At 41.3% G+C, this 24806-nt stretch overlaps 7 protein-coding genes across 9 annotated transcripts in view; all 7 read left to right on the top strand.

Moving 5' to 3' along the window:
* LOC133985674 (protocadherin gamma-A12-like) overlaps positions 1 to 24806 on the top strand; it is a 211230-nt gene that overhangs the window by 110630 nt on the left and 75794 nt on the right. Inside the window, exon 1 of one of the 3 annotated variants that reach the window (XM_062425338.1) lies at positions 185 to 2584. The exons of the other annotated variants lie outside the window; for them this stretch is intronic. Within the exon in view, the coding sequence (XP_062281322.1) occupies positions 185 to 2584 (2400 nt within the window). Of the gene's footprint in view, positions 1 to 184; positions 2585 to 24806 lie in introns of those variants that run through there. 3 annotated transcript variants of the gene reach the window in all.
* LOC133986316 (protocadherin beta-16-like) lies at positions 3616 to 7011 on the top strand. Its single transcript, XM_062426144.1, has 2 exons — positions 3616 to 6085; positions 6962 to 7011. The coding sequence occupies exons 1-2, from the start codon at positions 3616 to 3618 to the stop codon at positions 7009 to 7011; spliced, it is 2520 nt and encodes an 839-aa protein (XP_062282128.1).
* On the top strand, positions 7247 to 9724 carry LOC133986315 (protocadherin beta-16-like). Its single transcript, XM_062426143.1, has one exon. The coding sequence runs from the start codon at positions 7247 to 7249 to the stop codon at positions 9722 to 9724; it is 2478 nt and encodes an 825-aa protein (XP_062282127.1).
* LOC133986314 (protocadherin gamma-A2-like) lies at positions 10946 to 13396 on the top strand. Its single transcript, XM_062426141.1, has one exon. It carries the CDS (start codon positions 10958 to 10960, stop codon positions 13394 to 13396), a length of 2439 nt encoding a protein of 812 aa, XP_062282125.1. The 5' UTR covers positions 10946 to 10957.
* Positions 14180 to 16639, top strand: LOC133986313 (protocadherin beta-16-like). The gene has a single exon (XM_062426140.1). The coding sequence runs from the start codon at positions 14186 to 14188 to the stop codon at positions 16637 to 16639; it is 2454 nt and encodes an 817-aa protein (XP_062282124.1). The 5' UTR covers positions 14180 to 14185.
* On the top strand, positions 18914 to 21325 carry LOC133985457 (protocadherin beta-16-like). The gene has a single exon (XM_062425083.1). The coding sequence runs from the start codon at positions 18926 to 18928 to the stop codon at positions 21323 to 21325; it is 2400 nt and encodes a 799-aa protein (XP_062281067.1). The 5' UTR covers positions 18914 to 18925.
* On the top strand, positions 22115 to 24559 carry LOC133986312 (protocadherin beta-16-like). Its single transcript, XM_062426139.1, has one exon. The coding sequence runs from the start codon at positions 22118 to 22120 to the stop codon at positions 24557 to 24559; it is 2442 nt and encodes an 813-aa protein (XP_062282123.1). The 5' UTR covers positions 22115 to 22117.

Raw genomic sequence — 24806 nt, 5'->3', positions numbered from 1 at the left:
ACAGGGAACAGTACAGAAGACGAAGACCACAGCTCTAAATGTTCATTTGGACGGGTACTGTGCTTTTGTATTTGTAGTTCACGACATAGCTTGTGATTATATACAACCCGAGGACATAAAACGGATTATCTCTGAAGAAAAATACGTTTTTACAGGAATATTCCGCGGTTCATTTCAAAGGAACATGACGGACAGAACAATGAGACGGCAAGTGCTGCTGTTTATGTCGATTCTCTATCTCAGTTCAGCGTTTGGGCAGGTCAGCTACTCCATTCCAGAAGAAATGCCTAGGGGCTCCTTTGTGGGTGATATCGCGCAAGATTTGGGTTTGGATGTGAAAAGGCTTAAATCAGGAAAAGCTCGCATTTATACGGGAGACAGTGCAGAGTACATCGAGTTAAACAAGGAAAGAGGAGTCCTCCTTATCAAAGAAAAAATAGACAGAGAGGCGATCTGCCCACAGACATCGCCCTGTGCTTTGCATTTCCAGGTCATTTTAGAGAATCCCATGGAATTTTATCGCATTGTTGTCGAAGTTAAAGATGTTAATGACAATGCCCCATTTTTTAAAAGAGGTGAAATGAAATTCAAGATAAGTGAGTCAGTTGTTCCAGGGACACTATTTCAGCTCGATCAGGCAGTAGACCTGGATGTCGGTGCAAATGGCCTTCACAGTTATTTGTTAAAACCAACTGATAACTTCGTTTTGAAACTGCAAAGCCAAGCTGACGGAAGCAAGATGGTAGAAATGGCTTTACAGAAACCTTTGGATCGTGAAAAACAGGATCGTTTGTCCCTTGTATTGACTGCAGTTGACGGCGGTGAACCGCAGCTTACTGGGACAATGCAGATAAATGTTAACGTGTTAGATAGTAACGACAATGCTCCTCTTTTTACTCAGAAGATCTATAAGTCCACCTTAAGAGAAAATTCACCCGCAGGAGCAGTAGTGATTACAGTTAGTGCATCTGACTTAGACGAGGGATCTAATGGAAAGATTTCCTATTCTATATTAAACTCTGCTGATGATGCATCTGAAGTATTTGACATAAACGGAGAAAATGGCGAGGTTAGATTGGTCGGAAGCACGGACTTTGAAAAGAAGCGACAGTATCAAATGCATGTCCAGGCTAGTGATGAAGGGGGGCTAACCGATTCCAGTAAAGTTATTGTAGAGATAGTTGATACAAATGACAACAAACCTGCCATAAATTTCATGTCGAAGTCCAGTGTAGTAACAGAGAACATTCAGCCTGGCACTGTTGTGACAATTGTAAATGTCCAAGATCCAGACTCAGGTGAAAATGGTAAAGTGCAATGTTATATTAACGAGAATATTCCATTCTCAATTTCCTCTACGTCAAATGATTTCTTCAGTATAGTGACAGACGGTGATCTAGACAGAGAGAGAGCTTCTCATAATAATATAACTGTGACTTGCTCTGATGAGGGAGTGCCCTCCCTCTCCAGCAGCGTCACTCTCACCTTACAGATCTCTGATGTGAATGATAACGCACCTGTCTTTGAGAGGAGCTCATATGAGGCCTACATTGTAGAAAACAACACACCAGGCCTCTCTATATTCACAGTGAAAGCCAGAGATGCTGACTGGAACCAGAATGCCCGTGTTTCTTACATACTGGAGGACTCCTATGTTAACGGAGTGCCAGTCTCCTCACATATTTCCGTTAGTGCCGATAGTGGAGTCATCCATGCAGTTCGCTCTTTTGACTACGAGCAGATCAAAGATTTTCAGTTCCGCGTCAAAGCTCAGGACGGAGGCTCTCCTCCACTCAGTAGCAATGTAACAGTGAACATAATGATCCAGGACCAGAACGACAACCCCCCTCAGGTTCTGTACCCAGTCCAGACTGGTGGCTCTCTGGTGGCTGAAATGGTTCCTCGTTCAGCAGATGTGGGCTATCTGGTGACTAAAGTGGTGGCTGTGGATGTGGACTCTGGACAGAATGCCTGGCTCTCCTACAAACTGCAGAAAGCCACAGACAGGGCGCTGTTTGAAGTGGGCTCACAGAATGGAGAAATAAGAACTATCCGCCAGGTGACTGATAAAGATGCTGTGAAACAAAGACTGACTGTTGTAGTGGAGGACAACGGGCAGCCCTCTCGTTCAGCTACAGTCATTGTTAACGTGGCGGTGGCGGACAGCTTCCCTGAAGTGCTGTCAGAGTTCACTGACTTTACACACGACAAGGAGTACAATGACAACCTGACTTTTTACTTAGTGTTGGCTCTGGCTGTAGTTTCCTTCCTCTTCATCACGTGTTTAGTGGTTATTATATCAGTGAAAATCTACAGATGGAGACAGTCTCGCATCCTGTATCACTCCAATCTCCCTGTGATTCCCTATTATCCACCACGTTACTCAGACACTTTGGGGACAGGGACTCTCCAACATGTGTACAATTACGAGGTGTGCAGGACGACTGACTCCAGAAAGAGTGACTGTAAGTTCGGCAGAGCTGGTAGTCAAAACGTGCTGATAATGGACCCCAGTTCTACAGGGACGATGCAGCGGATACAGAGTGAAAAGAGCATCCTGGATGAACCAGACTCTCCTTTAGAGGTTAGAATTCAAAATTGTTTTACATTGAATTGACATAATGCAACACACAAATGCATTAAATTGAGATATAGACGAAATGTGTTTGCGTTAAGAATTTGCACTTAATTATTTGTGATGATTTTTACCACACCAAACATTTTTTATGTTACCTGTTTACATTGTTATTATCATCGCTGCTATGTTGTTTTTAATTGTGTCTTCATATTGGGTTATGGCAAGGCCGGTAACGTTATCCAGATTTCTTTCAGAGCGCATGGTTATTTTTACTACATTGGAATTTATTCGTTTTTCATCTCTTTGTATTCAGGAATTAATTTCATTGCAGACAATGCACACCTTGAAAGGTTATTGTTAGTTGTTGCTCCTGATTTTGGCACTGATAAAAGCGTCCGAAGACGTCTGTGTGTGTGTGTGTGTGTGTGTGTGTGTGTGTGTGTGTGTGTGTGTGTGTGTGTGCGTGTGTGTGTGTGTGTGTGTGTGTGTGTGTGTGTTCATACATACCTGGTAAAGGCATCGTTTCTGCTGATACAGCATCCGTCTTATATTTCATCACTTTATAAGTTTTTGCACCAACGTTGCTTTTGTTGAAAGAAATACAGGTGTCTGATTCAGGGTGGTGAGTCTTCACAGATAAATGTCTCTGCTCAATCTTCGTTTTAAAGTGGAGCCATGAGTGCAAACCCGCTGACCTGTGGCTGGGACATCAAACATCTTACCTGAGTGGCTTTAATACTTTTCCATTTGCACAAGTGTGTAGTTCATTAGATTGAACTCTTAGGGCCGCTGTTGACCAGTGTGTGGTAACTGTAGTGCAGGTTTCAGCAGTACCTCCCCCATTGTTGTTTCTCCTTTGAAACAGATGAAAAAAGATACTCAGTACGAATATTACACGGTTAGAGAGCAGTCATCGTCGACGCAGACAGCAGCCGTGAACTGTAATTAATCGATTACTTCAAACTGGTTTATATGTGGAGGAAATACAGCGCATATTCTATCCAACGGGAATACGACTGTGGCAGGATTCGTTTTGCATGGAAATACTGGGGAGAACAATGAGGTGGCGAACGCTGTTGTTTATCTCAATCCTTCCGCTCGCATCGGTGGCTGGGCAGGTCAGCTACTCCATCCCCGAGGAAATGGCCAAAGGTTCGTTAGTCGGTAGCATCGGTCAGGATTTAGGTTTAGACAGAAAAAGATTGACATCAGGGAAAGCTCGGATTTTTACAGGAGACAGTGCAGGCTATATCGAGCTGAACAGAGAACGAGGAGTCCTCCTTATCAAAGAAAAAATAGACAGAGAGGCGCTGTGTGGACAGACGACGCCCTGCGCTTTACATTTTCAGATTATTTTAGAAAACCCGATGGAATTTTACACTGTTGTTGTCGAAATTACAGATATAAATGACAACGCTCCAATGTTTGAAAAATCTAACATGAACTTTAAAATAAGTGAATCTGCCGTTATAGGAGCTAAGTTCTTGCTAGAGAGGGCAATAGATCCCGATGTCGGTATGAATAGTCTTCAGGGTTATCTTCTGACGAAAACCGACAATTTCGTGCTGAAATTTAAAGATCAGCCCGATGGAGAAAAGACTGTTGAAATGGTTTTACAAAAGCCTCTTGACAGAGAAAAACAAGAGGATATATTTATTGTGTTAACTGCGGTGGATGGAGGGGAACCAAACCTGTCAGGCACAGCGCAGATACATGTTACAGTCCTTGATGCCAATGACAATGCACCTGTATTTACGAATACAGTTTATAAAGCTACAATAACTGAAAACGCCCCACAAGGTACAGTCATAACCACAGTAAGTGCTTCTGATGCTGATAAAGGATCAAATTCCAAGATAACTTATTCAATATCCAACACAGTCGCAGGTGTGCGAGACATGTTTGAAATTAATGAATTAAATGGGGATTTGATCTTAAAAAGTAGTGTGGATTATGAAAAGGCACGTCACTATCAAATACATGTGCAAGCCAGTGATGAGGGCGGACTGACAGACTCATGTAAAATTACGGTTGAGGTTGTAGACATAAATGATAACAGTCCAGTTATTAATATTATGTCACAGACTAATGTAATTGCGGAGGATTCTAAACCAGCTACTGTTGTGACAATGGTGAATGTCCAAGACTTGGATTCCGGTGAAAATGGAAAAGTTCACTGCGCCATTAATGAACATATTCCTTTTACATTAAAGCCTGCGTCAAGTAATTTCTTTAACCTCGTAACAGATAATGATTTGGACAGAGAGAGAGCCTCAGAGTACAATATAACTGTGGCCTGCTCTGATGAGGGAGTGCACTCCCTCTCCAGTAGCGTCACTCTCACCTTACAGATCTCTGATGTGAATGATAACGCACCTGTCTTTGAGAGGAGCTCATATGAGGCCTACATTGTAGAAAACAACACGCCAGGCCTCTCTATATTCACAGTGAAAGCCAGAGACGCTGACTGGAACCAGAATGCTCGCGTGTCTTACATACTGGAGGACTCCTCTGTTAACGGAGTGCCAGTCTCCTCATATGTGTCCGTTAGTGCTGATAGTGGAGTCATCCATGCAGTTCGCTCTTTTGACTACGAGCAGATCAAAGATTTCCAGTTCCGCGTCAAAGCGCAGGATGGAGGCTCTCCTCCACTCAGTAGCAATGTGACAGTGAAAATGATGATCCAGGACCAGAACGACAACCCCCCTCAGGTTTTGTACCCAGTCCAGACTGGTGGCTCTGTGGTGGCTGAAATGGTTCCTCGTTCAGCAGATGTGGGTTATCTGGTGACTAAAGTGGTGGCTGTGGATGTGGACTCTGGACAGAATGCCTGGCTCTCCTATAAACTGCAGAAAGCCACAGACAGGGCGCTGTTTGAAGTGGGCTTACAGAATGGAGAAATAAGAACTATCCGCCAGGTGACTGATAAAGATGCTGTGAAACAAAGACTGACTGTTATAGTAGAGGACAACGGGCAGCCCTCTCGTTCAGCTACAGTCATTGTTAACGTGGCGGTGGCGGACAGCTTCCCTGAAGTGCTGTCAGAGTTCACTGACTTTACACACGACAAGGAGTACAATGACAGCCTGACTTTTTACTTAATGTTGGCTCTGGCTGTAGTTTCCTTCCTCTTCATCACGTGTTTAGTGGTTATTATATCAGTGAAAATCTACAGATGGAGACAGTCTCGCATCCTGTATCACTCCAATCTTCCTGTTATCCCATATTATCCACCACGTTACTCAGACACTTTGGGGACAGGGACTCTCCAACATGTGTACAATTATGAGGTGTGCAGGACGACTGACTCCAGAAAGAGTGACTGTAAGTTCGGCAGAGCTGGTAGTCAAAACGTGCTGATAATGGACCCCAGTTCTACAGGGACGATGCAGCGGATACAGAGTGAAAAGAGCATCCTGGATGAACCAGACTCTCCTCTAGAGGTTAGTTTTTCAGAAGTTACAGATTTTCCTCATCAACTATTTGTAGGATTATTTTGGCAACACAGTGAGTTACATCTTTTTAAACATTTCAAATGCAGTTTGTTTCCTTGCCCAATTTAACGTAGCTTGATGTGAATATGCTTGTACTTCATTTTGTGATTGTACTTGCTCAGCACCATGGACAGCACTCAAACGAACAATGTCACTGAAATGCCTCAAGGGAGAAGTAAATTCGAAACTGGAGAAACATTTTGCCATCTTGTCCTTTGTGCTCATTCATGCTCAGACTCCGCAGACGTTCTCTATTTCTGTGTATTTGTGTCTGTTTTGCATGCTCCTATGTGTTTTTATTATTAGTTTTCATCATTTTAACCTTCTGTAGACATCTGTAACAGACCTGTCATTGAAAAACACATTGAAAAATCAAATAGATTACTTTTAGAAATGTAGATATTTTACTGGTGCATTTGAATTAAGAGTCAAGGCTTCGAATACTGTATTTTCTCATTCAGCACCACGGACAGCGCAGACATATGTTGTGTCATTGCGGTTCCCTTGGTTTATGGTAACATGAAAAATGTGTTTAATTTTAACTTTTTTCCCTACTTTTTAACTCGTTGATATATGGCTGCTTCTATATGGCTGTACCCTTTTGTTTGGTTGCATTATAGCCTTATATTTTAATTTAAACTGCTAGTTGCTTTAGTCGTCTGCTTGTCATTTAACAATAATGTAGACAATGGGAATTTAAGTATTGGTAGAAATGTTTTCGTTGCATATATTTATTTGTATTTATTTCCATCATCATCATCATCATCATCATCATCATCTTCTTATTCTTTGTTTTCTTCTTCTTCATTGTTATTATTATTATTATCATTATTATAATTTTGTATTCATTTTTTTTTTTATTTTTTTGTGTGTGATTGCCACTGTGTAGTTCAGACCATTGAACAGACAGTGACGCTGTTGGCTATCGAGTTGTCGTGATAGTGTTTGTTTCAGTACCTCCCCTATGCCTCAACATATAACATTAGAAAAAAAGACAGGCCGAGTGAACAGTCGGGATTGCAATGACCAGCATAAGCCAGGAAGGCACAAAGAGATTCCTTTGTTCCACGATTTAGTATAAGTGCGACAATTAGGACCAAAGACGCTTATCTACAGGTCAAAATCGGACCCAGAGGCAAAGAAAAAGAGGATTTATCCGTGTTTCTTCACAGAGATGTCAATCCGAACGATGAAATGGCAAGTGCTGTTGTTTATCTTTGCGCTCTCTGTAAGTGTAGTGCACGGGCAGGTCAGCTATTCGATTCCTGAGGAAATGGCAAAGGGGGCACTAATTGGTAATATAGCCCAGGATTTAGGTTTGGGTGTGGAAAGATTGAAGTCAGGGAAAGCCCGTATTTATACTGGTAACACTGAGGAGTACATTGAGCTAAAGAGAGAAAGAGGAGTCCTCCTTATTAAAGATAGAATAGACAGAGAATCGCTCTGCGGACAAACGATGCCTTGCGCACTACATTTTCAAATGATCCTTGAAAACCCAATGGAGTTTTACACGGTTACTGTCGAAATTACCGACACAAATGACAACCCTCCCACATTTGAAAGAGGTGAGATGAAATATGAAATTTCCGAATCAGCTCTTAGTGGAGCTCGATTCGTCTTGGAGAAAGCCGTAGACGATGATGTTGGTATCAACGGCTTGAACAGCTACGCCCTGAAACCCAGTGATAATTTCGCTCTGAAAACCATCAGCAGAGGAGATGGGACTAAACATGTCGAGATGGTTTTACAGAAACAGTTAGACCGGGAAAAGCATGAGCATATATCACTGATATTAACCGCTCTGGATGGCGGTGAGCCGCAGCTCTCGGGGACAATGCAAATACGTATAACTGTGTTAGACGTTAATGATAATCCTCCCGTTTGTTCGAAGCCGGAATACAAAGCAAGTGTTGCAGAGAATGCTCCTGTGGGCACTGTAATAACTACAGTAAGGGCTACGGACATAGATAAAGGCAATAATGGAAAAGTAACATACATGATTCCAAAATCCGCTGCAGGAAATATCTTTGTAATAGATGCTGATGGTGGGGTGTTAACATTAATGGGAAATCTAGATTATGAAAAAAGAAGACTCTATGAGCTCGATGTTCGAGTGTCAGATCAGGGAGGATTGTCTGATGCATGTAAAGTAATTGTGGACGTGACAGATACAAATGATAATCCTCCGTCCATTAACATCATGTCTAAATCAAACACAGTCTCTGAGAACGTCACTCCCGGAACTGTTGTAACAATGCTCAATATACAAGATCCAGACTCGAATGATAACGGAAAAGTAATGTGTGTTTTAAACGAAAATGTTCCTTTCTCTATTAAATCAACAACAAATTCTTTCTTTACTGTTCTCACAGACCGTTATCTGGACAGAGAGAGATCCTATGAGTATAATATAACTGTGACCTGCTCTGATGAGGGAGTGCCCTCCCTCTCCAGTAGCGTCACTCTCACCTTACAGATCTCTGATGTAAATGATAACGCGCCTGTCTTTGAGAGGAGCTCATATGAGGCCTACATTGTAGAAAACAACACACCAGGCCTCTCTATATTCACAGTAAAAGCCAGAGACGCTGACTGGAACCAGAATGCCCGCGTTTCTTACATACTGGAGGACTCCTCTGTTAACGGAGTGCCAGTCTCCTCATATGTGTCGGTTAGTGCTGATAGTGGAGTCATCCATGCAGTTCGCTCTTTTGACTACGAACAGATCAAAGATTTCCAGTTCCGCGTTAAAGCACAGGATGGAGGCTCTCCTCCACTCAGTAGCAATGTGACTGTGAAAATAATGATCCAGGACCAGAACGACAACCCCCCTCAGGTTCTGTACCCGGTCCAAACCGGTGGCTCTTTAGTGGCTGAAATGGTTCCTCGTTCAGCAGATATGGGCTATCTGGTGACTAAAGTGGTGGCTGTGGATGTGGACTCTGGACAGAATGCCTGGCTCTCCTATAAACTGCAAAAAGCCACAGACAGGGCGCTGTTTGAAGTGGGCTTACAGAATGGAGAAATAAGAACTATCCGCCAGGTGACTGATAAAGATGCTGTGAAACAAAGACTGACTGTTGTAGTGGAGGACAACGGGCAGCCCTCTCGTTCAGCTACAGTCATTGTTAACGTGGTGGTGGCGGACAGCTTCCCTGAAGTGCTGTCAGAGTTCACTGACTTTACTCACGACAAGGAGTACAATGACAACCTGACTTTTTACTTAGTGTTGGCTCTGGCTGTAGTTTCCTTCCTCTTCATCACGTGTTTAGTGGTTATTATATCAGTGAAAATCTACAGATGGAGACAGTCTCGCATCCTGTATCACTCCAACCTCCCTGTGATTCCATATTATCCACCACGTTACTCAGACACTTTGGGGACAGGGACTCTCCAACACGTGTACAATTACGAAGTGTGCAGGACGACTGACTCCAGAAAGAGTGACTGTAAGTTCGGCAGAGCTGGTAGTCAAAACGTACTGATAATGGACCCCAGTTCTACAGGGACGATGCAGCGGATACAGAGTGAAAAGAGCATCCTGGATGAACCAGACTCTCCTCTAGAGGTTCGTGTTCCCAAACTACTTATACAGATTTTTGTTATTTCCTGGTCTCTGCAACACGGGATATTAATGAATTTGGAAGGCTGATTAAAGTCTAAGTCCCCTTCTCTGAATTAGTTTTGGCTTGCTGGGAATAGTTTCCTGCTATTACTGCTCAAAAAAGAGTCATGTTACCGGCAGTCTTGCATTTATTATACAATACAGGTTGAAGCTGCAGTTTACTTCATTTTACATAGTGTTTCATCAAACGAATTTCCAAAGTACAGCCTGTCCTCTTCAGACACACGATTTCTTCTTCTTCTTCTTCTTCTTCTTCTTCTTCTTCTTCTTCTTCTTCTTCTTCTTCTTCTTCTTCTTCTTCTTCTTCTTCTTCTTCTTCTTCTTCTTCTTCTTCTTCTTCTTCTTCTTCTTCTTCTTCTTCTTCTTCTTCTTCTTCTTCTTCTTCTTCTTCTTCTTCTTTGTTAACATTCTTTTATTTTATATAATTATATCTATTTTTATCTTAATTAATTGATTTTGATCTTTTATCACTTTAGTCAAACAGTTTATGCGATTTGCAAGGTTTTGCACACTTTCGTAGTTTATACACTTTATTAGTGAAATTAATTGAAAGGGCCCATTTAACTTTTCTATTGCCATAGTTCTAATGTCTGCCTGATTCTGTCCTTCTCCTTATCTATTCATAGTTATCACTGGAAACTTGTTTTCCTAGTTGCTGGTCTCTTTTTCAGTCCAGTACTGCCACTTTGCGCAAACAACATGATCCTTGATGTACATTAAATGTCTGATGAACACATTATCTTCCTCTCTGTATTCATTATCTTTAAGTGAATAATAATAATAATTATTATTATTATAATGATAAATAAACAATAAGCATGGTGAACGTTAATCGTGTCTGCATACACTCGTTTGGGAAGTCCAAAATGTTACAGATGTATTGTAACTAAATCTCCAGATGGTTTACATCGAGTTCTACCAGTGTTTGATTTTATTTGGTTTTTCTGCAGTTTTATAGTATGAACTCTTAGGGCCGCTGTTGACCAGAGTGTTGATGACTGAGGGCAGGGTTGTAGCAGCACCTCCCATGTATCATCGACATTATACAGAGAGAACACGACCGACCGCGGACGGACATTTTGGGATATGTACTATTTTTGATAAAGAAAAAGAGATTTCGACCTCAAAGAGATTTATTTCCGATCAGCAGATCATGAAGTTATGAATTTGATATTTGACACTGGAATCTAAGCGGTATCTGTTTTGTGGAATATAAACACAGTCTGTGGCCTCACTGTGAGGAAAATATCGGATAGAACAATGAATCGGAAAGTACTGGTGTTTATCTCTGTCCTTTTCCTCCACTCAGTGTGCGGGCAGGTCAGCTACTCTATTCCAGAGGAAATGTCGAAAGGATCTTTAGTGGGCAACATAGCGCAAGATTTAGGATTAGAAATAAAACGTTTGATATCAGGTAAAGCAAAGATCTATACTAGAAACAACGACGAATACATAGAGCTCAACCGTGAGAGAGGAGTCCTCCTCGTCAAAGAGAGAATTGACAGAGAGGCGCTGTGTACAGAAACGGCGCTTTGTGCTTTACATTTTCAGATTATTTTGGAGAATCCTATGGAGTTTTACAGTGTTACAGTCCAGATTACAGACATCAATGATAATGCACCAACCTTTGAAAAAGGTGAAATGAAGTTCAAAATTAGTGAGTCTGCGGTAACCGGAGCAAAATTTGTGTTAGAGAGGGCGGTAGATCTTGATGTGGGAATTAATGGTGTTAGAAACTATGAATTAAAACCAACAGACAATTTTGCTCTTAAACTCCACACTAATGCTAATGGTAATACAAATGTTGAGATGGTGCTGCAGAAACCTTTAGACAGAGAGAAACAAGAGGAGATATCTCTGGTGTTAACAGCTGTAGATGGAGGAGAGCCGCAGATGTCAGGAACAATGTTGATTCTTATTACAGTTTTAGACGCTAATGATAATGCTCCTGTTTTTACACAACACACATACAAAGCTACAGTTACTGAGAATTCACCTAAACGCACAGTTGTAGCCACTGTTACAGCCTCAGATGCAGATCAAGGCTCTCATGGTCAAATAACATATTCAATCACCAATACATTAGGAAATGTCAGAAAAATGTTTGACGTGAATAATGAAAACGGCGAAGTTAGATTAATTGGAAATATTGATTTCGAAAAGTCAAGACATTTTGAAATTAATTTACTTGCTAGTGACGATGGAGGACTCACAGATTCTTGTAAATTAATCGTCAATGTTCTAGACATAAATGACAACAAGCCTGAAATTAATATTATGTCTAAGTCAAATGTGATATCAGAGGATGCCAAATTCAATACTGTCGTTACAATGATAAACATCGAGGACATAGATTCAGGAGAAAACGGGATCGTGAAATGCTTTATCAGCGAAAATGTACCATTTATTTTAAAAACATCTACAACTAATTTCTATAGTTTAGTAACAGACAGTGATTTAGATAGAGAGAGATCCTCTGAGTATAATATAACTGTGACCTGCTCTGATGAGGGAGTGCCCTCCCTCTCCAGCAGCGTCACTCTCACCTTACAGATCTCTGATGTAAATGATAACGCGCCTGTCTTTGAAAGGAGCTCATATGAGGCCTACATTGTAGAAAACAACACACCAGGCCTCTCTATATTTACAGTGAAAGCCAGAGACGCTGACTGGAACCAGAATGCCCGTGTTTCTTACATACTGGAGGACTCCTCTGTTAACGGAGTGCCAGTCTCCTCATATGTGTCCGTTAGTGCTGATAGTGGAGTCATACATGCAGTTCGCTCCTTTGACTACGAGCAGATCAAAGATTTCCAGTTCCGCGTAAAAGCTCAGGATGGAGGCTCCCCTCCATTCAGTAGTAATGTGACAGTGAAATTAATGATCCAGGACCAGAACGACAACCCCCCTCAGGTTCTGTACCCAGTCCAGACTGGCGGCTCTCTGGTGGCTGAAATGGTTCCACGTTCAGCAGATGTGGGCTATCTGGTGACTAAAGTGGTGGCTGTGGATGTGGACTCTGGACAGAATGCCTGGCTCTCCTATAAACTGCAGAAAGCCACAGACAGGGCGCTGTTTGAAGTGGGCTTACAGAATGGAGAAATAAGAACTATCCGCCAGGTGACTGATAAAGATGCTGTGAAACAAAGACTGACTGTTATAGTGGAGGACAACGGGCAGCCCTCTCGTTCAGCTACAGTCATTGTTAACGTGGTGGTGGCGGACAGCTTCCCTGAAGTGCTGTCAGAGTTCACTGACTTTACACACGACAAGGAGTACAATGACAACCTGACTTTTTACTTAGTGTTGGCTCTGGCTGTAGTTTCCTTCCTCTTCATCACGTGTTTAGTGGTTATTATATCAGTGAAAATCTACAGATGGAGGCAGTCTCGCATCCTGTATCACTCCAATCTCCCTGTGATTCCATATTATCCACCACGTTACTCAGACACTTTGGGGACAGGGACTCTTCAACACGTGTACAATTACGAGGTGTGCAGGACAACTGACTCCAGAAAGAGTGACTGTAAGTTCGGCAGAGCTGGTAGTCAAAACGTGCTGATAATGGACCCCAGTTCTACAGGGACGATGCAGCGGATACAGAGTGAAAAGAACATCCTGGATGAACCTGACTCTCCTTTAGAGGTTGGTCAATTCATTAAAAAACAGTCATCTAATGTATGTATTGTTGCAATTTAAAACGTACCTAGACAATATTTGACTGAGTTGAGTTTCCATGGTGAGCTCAAAGGGTTTCAGCACCACGGTCAGCGCACGACAAATAGCCCTACATGAGATTAATGCAAGATTTGTCTAAGCACTCAATCACCTTGTATTTTATCTGGCAAATTAATTAATTTTGAAGCAACATGTAATTGTTTTGTGCATGCAAACGTATGTTTAGTACGAGCGCTGGCATCTGTCTGACTTGTGGTGTACGTTTTGTCTTTTTTCTATCTTTTTTTCTGTAAAATATCCTGGCAGTAGAAAAACACATTGGTTATAGTTGACATATTGTGACCTCACTTAGACATGTATATGTTGTTTCCTTTTTCAATTCCTTTTGCCACTGCAATTTTCAAAAACGACTTCAGCAACATGAGGGCTCATACTACAGAATTTCACTGTTTCCCGCACTTTGAGTAATATATTTTTAACATTATAATACCGGAGCTCCTTATTGTCATAGTCGTGTGCATTTTCATGGTTTGTACTGTTAGGGACGCTGTTGGCCAGTGTGTGGTAGTTCCGCTGCAGATTTCATCAGCACCTCCCAGATCATTTAGATTTGTTGGAAGCAAGGTCGACACAATGCACATTCGCAGTTACAGAGAGCACTAAAACCGGGAAAAGGAGTTGGAAATATTTTGGTTAGGATTTGTTGTGACGCGTCTTCATTCTTTGTCATACCGTTTGTGGAATACGACTGTCTTCTTTGCGGATTATATCCTGATTCGTTGTTATCTTAAAGAACCGTCGAACGAAACAATGAGACGGCAAGTACTATTGTTTTTCTCGATGCTCTCTCTTAGTCCTGTGCTTGGGCAGGTCAGCTATTCTATTGCCGAAGAGATGTCGAAAGGCTCATTGGTCGGCAACATAGCACAGGATTTAGGTTTAGATTTAAAACGGCTAAAAACAGGGAAAGCTCGCTTGCATGTTGGAAACACCGCTGAATACATCGAGTTAAATAAAGAAAAGGGAGTCCTCATCATCAAAGAGAAAATAGACAGAGAGGCGTTATGCAAACAAACTACTCCATGTGCTTTACATTTTCAAATTATTTTGGAAAACCCCATTGAGTTCTATCGAGTTACCGTAGAAATAACAGATATAAACGACAACGCCCCAATGTTCAAAATGAATAATGTGTTATTTGAGATCAGCGAATCGGCTGTCAGGGGGGCAAAATTTGTGTTAGAGAAAGCAATAGATTACGATGTTGGTATAAACGGACTCAAAAGCTATTCCCTTAACCCGGCGGATTATTTCGTTTTAAAACTCAGCGACAACGCAGGTGGAATGAAGGAGGTGGAAATGGTCTTGGAGAAACCTCTTGATCGTGAGAAGCAAGAACAATTGACTCTTACATTAACAGCAGTCGACGGGGGTCAACCTCAGCTCTCAGGGACAGTTCAGATTCACGTAACTGTATTAGATGCGAATGACAATGCTCCAGTATTTACACAGTCAACATATAAATCCAGTTTAATGGAAAACTCTCCAAAGGGAACGTCATTAATGACTGTAACTGCTACAGATAGAGATCAAGGTACAAATGGTTTAGTTATGTACTCCATTTCCAGTACCGCGGACGGGATTTTGGATTTATTTGAGATACATGGGACAAGTGGGGAGGTACGCCTGATTGGTAAAATAGATTATGAAACATCAAAACATTACCAGTTAGACATTAAAGCAAGAGATCAAGGTGGGCTCACTGACTCATGCAAAATAGTATTTGATATTATTGATGTGAATGACAATAATCCCGTAATAGATCTAATGTCAACTACACAATCTGTACCTGAAGATGCAACGTTTCAAACAGTTGTTGCTGTTATGAATGTGCATGATGCTGACTCGGATATTAATGGAGTGGTAAAATGTTTTCTTAGTGATAATGCACCTTTTATCATCGAAAATACATCGAATGGATTCTATAGCATACGAACAAACAGTGATTTAGACAGAGAGAGATCCTCTGAGTATAATATAACTGTGACCTGCTCTGATGAGGGAGTGCCTTCCCTCTCCAGCAGCGTCACTCTCACCTTACAAATCTCTGATGTAAATGATAACGCGCCTGTCTTTGAAAGGAACTCATATGAGGCCTACATTGTAGAAAACAACGCACCAGGCCTCTCTATATTCACAGTGAAAGCCAGAGACGCTGACTGGAACCAGAATGCCCGTGTTTCTTACATACTGGAGGATTCCTCTGTTAACGGAGTGCCAGTCTCCTCATATGTGTCCGTTAGTGCTGATAGTGGAGTCATCCATGCAGTTCGCTCTTTTGACTACGAGCAGATCAAAGATTTCCAGTTCCGCGTCAAAGCTCAGGATGGAGGCTCCCCTCCACTCAGTAGTAACGTGACCGTGAAAATAATGATACAGGACCAGAACGACAACCCCCCTCAGGTTCTGTACCCAGTCCAGACTGGTGGCTTTCTGGTGGCTGAAATGGTTCCTCGTTCAGTAGATGTGGGCTATCTGGTGACTAAAGTGGTGGCTGTGGATGTGGACTCTGGACAGAATGCCTGGCTCTCCTATAAACTGCAGAAAGCCACAGACAGGGCGCTGTTTGAAGTGGGCTTACAGAATGGAGAAATAAGAACTATCCGCCAGGTGACTGATAAAGATGCTGTGAAACAAAGACTGACTGTTATAGTGGAGGACAACGGGCAGCCCTCTCGTTCAGCTACAGTCATTGTTAACGTGGCGGTGGCGGACAGCTTCCCTGAAGTGCTGTCAGAGTTCACTGATTTTACACACGACAAGGAGTACAATGACAACCTGACTTTTTACTTAGTGTTGGCTCTGGCTGTAGTTTCCTTCCTCTTCATCACGTGTTTAGTGGTTATTATATCAGTGAAAATCTACAGATGGAGACAGTCTTGCATCCTGTATCATTCCAATCTCCCTGTGATTCCATATTATCCACCACGTTACTCAGACACTTTGGGGACAGGGACTCTCCAACACGTGTACAATTACGAGGTGTGCAGGACGACTGACTCCAGAAAGAGTGACTGTAAGTTCGGCAGAGCTGGTAGTCAAAACGTGCTGATAATGGACCCCAGTTCTACAGGGACGATGCAGCGGATACAGAGTGAAAAGAACATCCTGGATGAACCAGACTCTCCTCTAGAGGTTAGTCTCCTGGAATGTCACACATTTTTGCATTGCACCTCTTATGGCAGTGCTTGTTTTCCACACTAATCTAAAGACTATTCAAATACTATGGTAATTATTAATACATTCATGTTCACTACTTCATTCAAGTACATAGTTGTCAAATTCTGCAACATTTACATTTGTGTTGCTGTTTGGTCCTCTTTTTTTTAACCAGATTTAAATCTTGGCTTTGCAAAAGTAACATTGCTGTTAGCTTTTCTGAAAGTGCTGTGAAACATTTTGAGTTAATTGGCATACAGAACAGTTTAAATATAGCAATCCAAACAACTGGGAGCAGCTATAATTTCTAGACTAGAAATCTCACCACACAAATTCTGATCAAGTATCTAATTTATAGAAAATGTTATTTGCTCTCTGGGGCATATCATTTGTAATTCTGGATTCGAGGTAAACTCATAAATTGACTAGATTCATTTATGAGCTGCTCTTACTTTGTACAGTTTCATTAGCTATTTCCACCCTTTAACGAGTTTGACATGATATTTGATAAGGACATCCTTGACTTGTGTTTATAATTTTGAAAGTCTCCTGCTTGTAAACTTCTCACATCTTTATTAGTTGGAAACCATGAGTCTTGCCTGTTGGTTAATATCATTGTGAATTCAGCACCAGTGCCATGGACAGCACTAAGACACATCAGTGTAACAGATGAGGAAATGTTCATCATGTCTGTGAATGAGCATTTTTAGCAATTCGGTCCATTGTTGTATTTCTATGTCCTTAGAACCCCATGCCATGTTACTAAGAAGTACTTATATAGTTGTAAGGATGTGTTCTTATGTGGATAAGAAGATATATAGTCTGTCAACTGATGCTGAATTGCACAAGAGTCAAAATACGTCCCAGACAGTGAAGTCAGAACTGTCAGATAGTGGTTCCTACTTTACTGTTTCACATTTCATTCCTTGTTATAGTTGATTTTTCCTGTTTTACCACTTCTCAGGGGTTAGGTCTAGGTCAAAATAGCATAAAGCATAATAACTAGAAGATTCAGTTTGGGGTTGTTAAAGTCATCCTGCACAAAAACTGGCAGATCCACTGATCTCCTAGGAGTGTTACTGTAATTGTCTACAATGAGCTCTGCAGTGCCTTTTTAGTCAGAGCTGGGCACACCTTACTAACATGAGGTTAAGCTTTCTTGTTAGGTATTGTATGTATAGTAGCTGAATACATCTGGTCACTAGCATAATCCCAGTTCTACGTTTTTTTTAACAGGCTGTGAAGTAAACAAAATTGCTCAAACAAGTAAAATACTCAGTCACACATAATTACAGTTCGATCCTGTGGACAGTAAATAGAAAATTGTCAGTAAATGTTTATTATAATGCAACTTTAAATTAATAAAGTAACCAGTAAATCAAACGGGAAATAGAGAGTCATAAGTCCATGGGTCGGTGCATATATATGATGATGAGTCATTTTGTGCTCCAGCTCTGCAGTTCAGATAAATATATTGTTTTAGTTTAGTAATATGCAGTAAATTATCAGCTTGGTAATGTCCATTGTTGACAAGAATGTAATAACCAAGGAAGAAGTCCTGTTGGGAAATAGGTTTTATGAGCTTCTGAAGGACAGCCCAAGATGTTTTTTTTCTCAATAGTCAAGTTATCATCTGAACTGCCAAAATGATTATTAGTTAAAGACAATGTAGAAGGTTCAATGATATCCTTTTTTTCTCCAATTTTTTTGTGAGGAAAAATATTAGTCTTGTAGAAAATAAGATCTAATTTGATCCTTAAATTGATTATTAAGATAATAATTTATTTCCAAGATAATCTTTTAGGATTTAACTGTTTCTGAATATCTAAACAGGATACGTTTTCTTTATTCTAGTACTAAATAACTACATAGGTTGTACTAACCCCAGCAACTGGAATCCCAATCCTTTTATTTTCACATAATGTAATTATCATAAACTGTTTTGATAATAAGTTGTTTCCCCTGAATAACATAACTTGACGAGAACTATCACTTTTGTCTTGACTGTAACTCGTATTTTTTCATGTTGAACCTCCTACTTCATAGTGTAGTTTCCTGCAGTGCAAGTGTTTGGACTCTCAGGGCCGCTGTTGACCAATGTAGAACCTTCCACTGTCATTTTGTTATATTCAGCAGAGAAAGAACCACACATCCAGTACACTAGCGTCGATGCCGGAGATATCCGCGCTGCGATTAATGTTTTTTTCTGATTCAGAACACACGGAGGTTATTTTCTCTGGATTACTTTGGATTATAAAGACCTTAACGCTTTGGAATACGATACACTTATCATCTGCAGTATTTGTAAGGGATAAAATATCGGACAGAACAATGACACGGCAAGTACTATTGTTCATCTTGACGTTTTCTCTCAGCTCAGTGCTCGGGCAGGTCACCTACTCCATTCCCGAAGAAATGTCAAAAGGTTCTTTGGTTGGTAACATAGCGCAGGATTTAGGGATAGACGTGAAAAGACTGAGGTCAGGTAAAGCTCGCATATATACAGAGGACAACGCAGAATACATCGAGCTGAATAAAGAAAGAGGAGTCCTGCTTGTTAGAGAGAGGATCGACAGAGAGGTGCTCTGCGGACAGACAACACCTTGTGCTTTACATCTTCAAATCACATTGGAGGATCCTATTGAATTCTATACAGTTACAGTCGAAATTAATGACATTAATGATAATGTGCCTAGCTTCAAAAAGGATGAGATGAAATTTCGGATTAGTGAGTCGGCTGTGATTGGAGCAAAATTTGTGCTAGAAAGAGCCATGGATCTAGATGTCGGTGTGAACGGTTTACAAGGATATTCGTTAAAGCCTACAGATAACTTTAATCTAAAGCTACAAAATCAACAAGATGGAAGTAAAAAGGTGGAGATGGTTTTGCAAAAACATCTGGATAGAGAGTCGCAAGATCACCTGTCTTTAACACTCACAGCTACCGATGGTGGTGATCCACAGCTGTCGGGAACAATGAGAATAGATATTTCAGTGCTAGATGCTAATGACAATGCCCCAGTATTTACACAGGAAGTATATAAGGTTACGATAATAGAAAATGCTATAAAAGGCACGATTTTGAGTACCGTCAGCGCTGTGGATGCAGATCAAGGTTCAAATGGAAAAGTGACATATTCAATAACAAACACGCTGGATGATGTCCCTCTTATGTTTGAAATCGACGAACAAAATGGTATCGTAGCTTTAACTGGAAACCTGGATTACGAAAAGGCACAACACTATGAAATACACGTACAAGCAAGTGATGATGGAGGACTGACGGATTCTTGTAAGATTATAGTTGAGGTGACCGATACTAATGATAATCCACCATCTATTAATATTATGTCTAAAACTAATTCAATATCAGAAAATTCTGCGCCGGGGACTGTAGTAACCATATTTAATGTTCAAGATCCAGACTCTGGAGAAAATGGCAAAGTCGCATGTAATATCGCAGAAAACATGCCATTTGTGATGAAAGCAACGTCGAAAAAATTCTTTAGCCTAATAACAGACATTGATTTGGACAGAGAGAGATCCTCTGAGTATAATATAACTGTGACCTGCTCTGATGAGGGAGTGCCCTCCCTCTCCAGCAGCGTCACTCTCACCTTACAAATATCTGATGTGAATGATAACGCACCTGTCTTTGACAGGAGCTCATATGAGGCCTACATTAAAGAAAACAACACACCAGGCCTCTCTATATTCACAGTGAAAGCCAGAGACGATGACTGGAACCAGAATGCCCGCGTTTCTTACATACTGGAGGACTCCTCTTTTAACGGAGTGCCAGTCTCCTCATATGTGTCCGTTAGTGCTGATAGTGGAGTCATCCAAGCAGTTCGCTCTTTTGACTACGAACAGATCAAAGACTTCCGGTTCTGCGTTAAGGCGCAGGATGGAGGCTCTCCTCCACTCAGTAGCAATGTGACTGTGAAAATAATGATCCAGGACCAAAACGACAATCCCCCTCAGGTTCTGTACCCAGTCCAGACTGGTGGCTCTCTTGTGGCTGAAATGGTTCCTCGTTCAGCAGATGTGGGTTATCTGGTGACTAAAGTGGTGGCTGTGGATGTGGACTCTGGACAGAATGCCTGGCTCTCCTATAAACTGCAGAAAGCCACAGACAGGGCGCTGTTTGAAGTGGGCTTACAGAATGGAGAAATAAGAACTATCCGCCAGGTGACTGATAAAGATGCTGTGAAACAAAGACTGACTGTTATAGTGGAGGACAACGGGCAGCCCTCTCGTTCAGCTACAGTCATTGTTAACGTGGCGGTGGCGGACAGCTTCCCTGAAGTGCTGTCAGAGTTCACTGACTTTACTCATGACAAGGAGTACAATGACAACCTGTCTTTTTACTTAGTGTTGGCTCTGGCTGTAGTTTCCTTCCTCTTCATCACGTGTTTAGTGGTTATTATATCAGTGAAAATCTACAGATGGAGGCAGTCTCGCATCCTGTATCACTCCAATCTCCCTGTGATTCCATATTATCCACCACGTTACTCAGACACTTTGGGGACAGGGACTCTCCAACACGTGTACAATTACGAGGTGTGCAGGACGACTGACTCCAGAAAGAGTGACTGTAAGTTCGGCAGAGCTGGTAGTCAAAACGTGTTGATAATGGACCCCAGTTCTACAGGGACGATGCAGCGGATACAGAGTGAAAAGAGCATCCTGGATGAACCAGACTCTCCTCTAGAGGTTAGAAAACTGTGACAATCAAGTGTTTAATTAAATACAAATAAAAATCATAGAACTGGTATATATATATATATATCTATATATATATATCTATATATATATATATAGATATATATAGATATATCTTACAGTATTGTATACGTTGAGACTACATACATAATACTGTATATAATCTTCAACGTTGTATATGATACAACGTTCCCATTTAGAACCATGGGCAGCGACACTTGCTTGACACAGCGCTGCTGACTTCAGTTAAATGTACTTGTGTTTTGCTTTTATTTTTATTTTTGGATAATATCTTTTATTCATACATTCAAACTGAAACACATAGTTTCTTAAATAACACAATCAAATGTGTTACTAAAACACATGAGAACAATATGATCAAAGTATATTTACTTGAAAATATCAGTCGACTGAATCGACGGCCACATATTCTGTGGTTGTAGTTTCGCTTGATTATCAGTGTGTCTTTCCACTATACTTGTCTGTGATATTACTTGTTGTAATTTGTATTATAAACTCAAAGGGTCGCTGTTGGCAAGCTTGTTGCGATTTGACTAGATGGTTTCCTTCTTTCTGTATCCTTCCTTATGATCCTTCCCCTTCGTGTCGATATGTTGGACATAATCAGAGAAAGGCAGAATGCACAGTCCGCGCTCATGAGGAGCACTGCTCTGGTTACCCTGGTTTGTTTTGCATAGCTGGACAGTGGATTATTTTTTTGCTTCTGCTTTCGGACTGACTGAATCGGGAACGTTTTTCCTTTAATAGTTCAGGAAACGAACGACTCCGAACAGAACAATGAGGCGGCAAGTACTGTTGTTTTTCTCGGTCCTCTGTCTCAGCTCAGCGCTCGGGCATGTCAGTTATTCCATTCCCGAAGAAATGACGAAAGGCTCTGTAGTTGGTAACATAGCGCATGATTTAGGAATAGATCTTAATAGACTGAAATCAGGTAAAGCCCGTGTTTATACGGGTAGCAGTGTAGAATACATCGGGCTGAATAAAGAAAGGGGAGTCCTCCTTATCCAGGAGAGGATAGACAGAGAGGTTTTATGTGGCGAAACGACGCCTTGTGCTATACATTTCCAGTTAATTCTCGAAAATCCAATGGAGCTGTTTCGTGTAACAGTTGAGGTTACCGATATAAACGATAATACCCCCACATTTACAAATACAGAAAAACGCTTTGAAATTAGTGAGTCTGCTGTGATAGGATCGAAATTCATATTAGAGAAAGCTATTGATTCCGACATTGGGATGAATGGCTTGCAAAAATACTCACTTACTCCAACTGATAACTTTGTATTAAAACTAGAAAACCAGGCAGACGGAAGTAAAAAGGTAGAAATGGTTCTTCAGAAGCCTCTAGATCGAGAGAAGCAGGAGTATATGTCCCTTTTGTTAACTGCTATAGATGGAGGCGAGCCGCAGTTGTCAGGGACAATGCAGATATTTGTCAATGTATTAGATGTGAATGACAACGCACCTGCATTTGCTAAACCGCTTTACAGAGCAAAAATAATGGAAAATGCTTCCAAGGGCACTAGTGTAACTACTGTAAGTGCATCTGATAAAGACATCGGCTCAAACGGAGAAATGTCATATTTGATATCTACCAGCAAACGCCTTTTATCTGAACTTTTCCAGATTAATTCAAAAACTGGTGAAATTATCGTAGTTGGTGAAATAGATTATGAAAAGGCGAACACTTATCAAATGGATATTGAAGTTGTAGACAAGGGGGGACTCTCTGATTCTACTAAGGTAGTAATTGATGTTATTGATATAAATGACAATAATCCTTACATAAACGTCGTTTCAAAATCTGAATCCATATTAGAGGACTCGCATCCAAACACTGTCATAGCTATGTTAAGTGTAAATGATCCAGATTCAGAGAATAATGGAAAGGTGGAGTGTGATATAGACGATAACATCCCCTTCAAAATACAAACTACATTAAATGAATTTTATACCTTAGTTACAGATGTTGCTTTAGACAGAGAGAGAGCTTCGCAGTATAACATTACTGTGACCTGCTCTGATGAGGGAGTACCCTCCCTCTCCAGCTGCGTCACTCTGGCCTTACAGATCTCTGATGTAAATGATAATGCACCTGTCTTTGAGAGGATCTCATATGGGGCCTACATTGTAGAAAACAACACACCAGGCCTCTCTATATTTACAGTGAAAGCCAGAGACGCTGATTGGAACCAGAATGCCCGTGTTTCTTACATACTGGAGGACTCCTCTGTTAACGGAGTGCCAGTCTCCTCATATGTGTCTGTTAGTGCTGATAGTGGAGTCATCCATGCAGTCCGCTCTTTTGACTACGAACAGATTAAAGATTTCCAGTTCCGAGTCAAAGCTCTGGATGGAGGCTCTCCTCCACTCAGTAGTAATGTGAGCGTGAAAATAATGATCCAGGACCAGAACGACAACCCCCCTCAGGTTCTGTACCCAGTCCAGACTGGTGGCTCTTTGGTGGCTGAAATGGTTCCTCGTTCAGCAGATGTGGGCTATCTGGTGACTAAAGTGGTGGCTGTGGATGTGGACTCTGGACAGAATGCCTGGCTCTCCTATAAACTGCAGAAAGCCACAGACAGGGCGCTGTTTGAAGTGGGCTTACAGAATGGAGAAATAAGAACTATCCGCCAGGTGACTGATAAAGATGCTGTGAAACAAAGACTGACTGTCATAGTGGAGGACAACGGGCAGCCCTCTCATTCAGCTACAGTCATTGTTAACGTGGCGGTGGCGGACAGCTTCCCTGAAGTGCTGTCAGAGTTCACTGACTTTACACACGACAAGGACTACAATGATAACCTGACTTTTTACTTAGTGTTGGCTCTGGCTGTAGTTTCCTTCCTCTTCATCACGTGTTTAGTGGTTATTATATCAGTGAAAATCTACAGATGGAGACAGTCTCGCATCCTGTATCACTCCAATCTCCCTGTGATTCCATATTATCCACCACGTTACTCAGACACTTTGGGGACAGGGACTCTTCAACACGTGTACAATTACGAGGTGTGCAGGACGACTGACTCCAGAAAGAGTGACTGTAAGTTCGGCAGAGCTGGTAGTCAAAACGTGCTGATAATGGACCCCAGTTCTACAGGGACGATGCAGTGGATACAGAGTGAAAAGAGCATCCTGGATGATCCAGACTCTCCTCTAGAGGTTGGTCATCTGGGAAATATTTCAGTTGTAAAGCGTTTGCATGTACAATGTGACTGATACATTTGTTAACAGTTGCAAATCATTGCAACAGTGCAATCAGCACCATGGACAGAGACTATCTATCTGTCTGTCTATCTATCTATCTATCTATCTATCTATCTATCTATCTATCTATCTATCTATCTATCTATCTATCTATCTATCTATCTATCTATCTATCTATCTATCTATCTATCTATCTATCTATCTATCTATCTATCTATCTATCTATCATAGCTTAAAAGTTTTAGACTTTATTATGTAA

This window comes from Scomber scombrus, chromosome 9 (genome assembly GCF_963691925.1).
Source record: "Scomber scombrus chromosome 9, fScoSco1.1, whole genome shotgun sequence".
Taxonomy (NCBI): Eukaryota; Metazoa; Chordata; class Actinopteri; order Scombriformes; family Scombridae; genus Scomber; species Scomber scombrus.
This window is presented reverse-complemented; position numbering and strand designations above follow the sequence as displayed.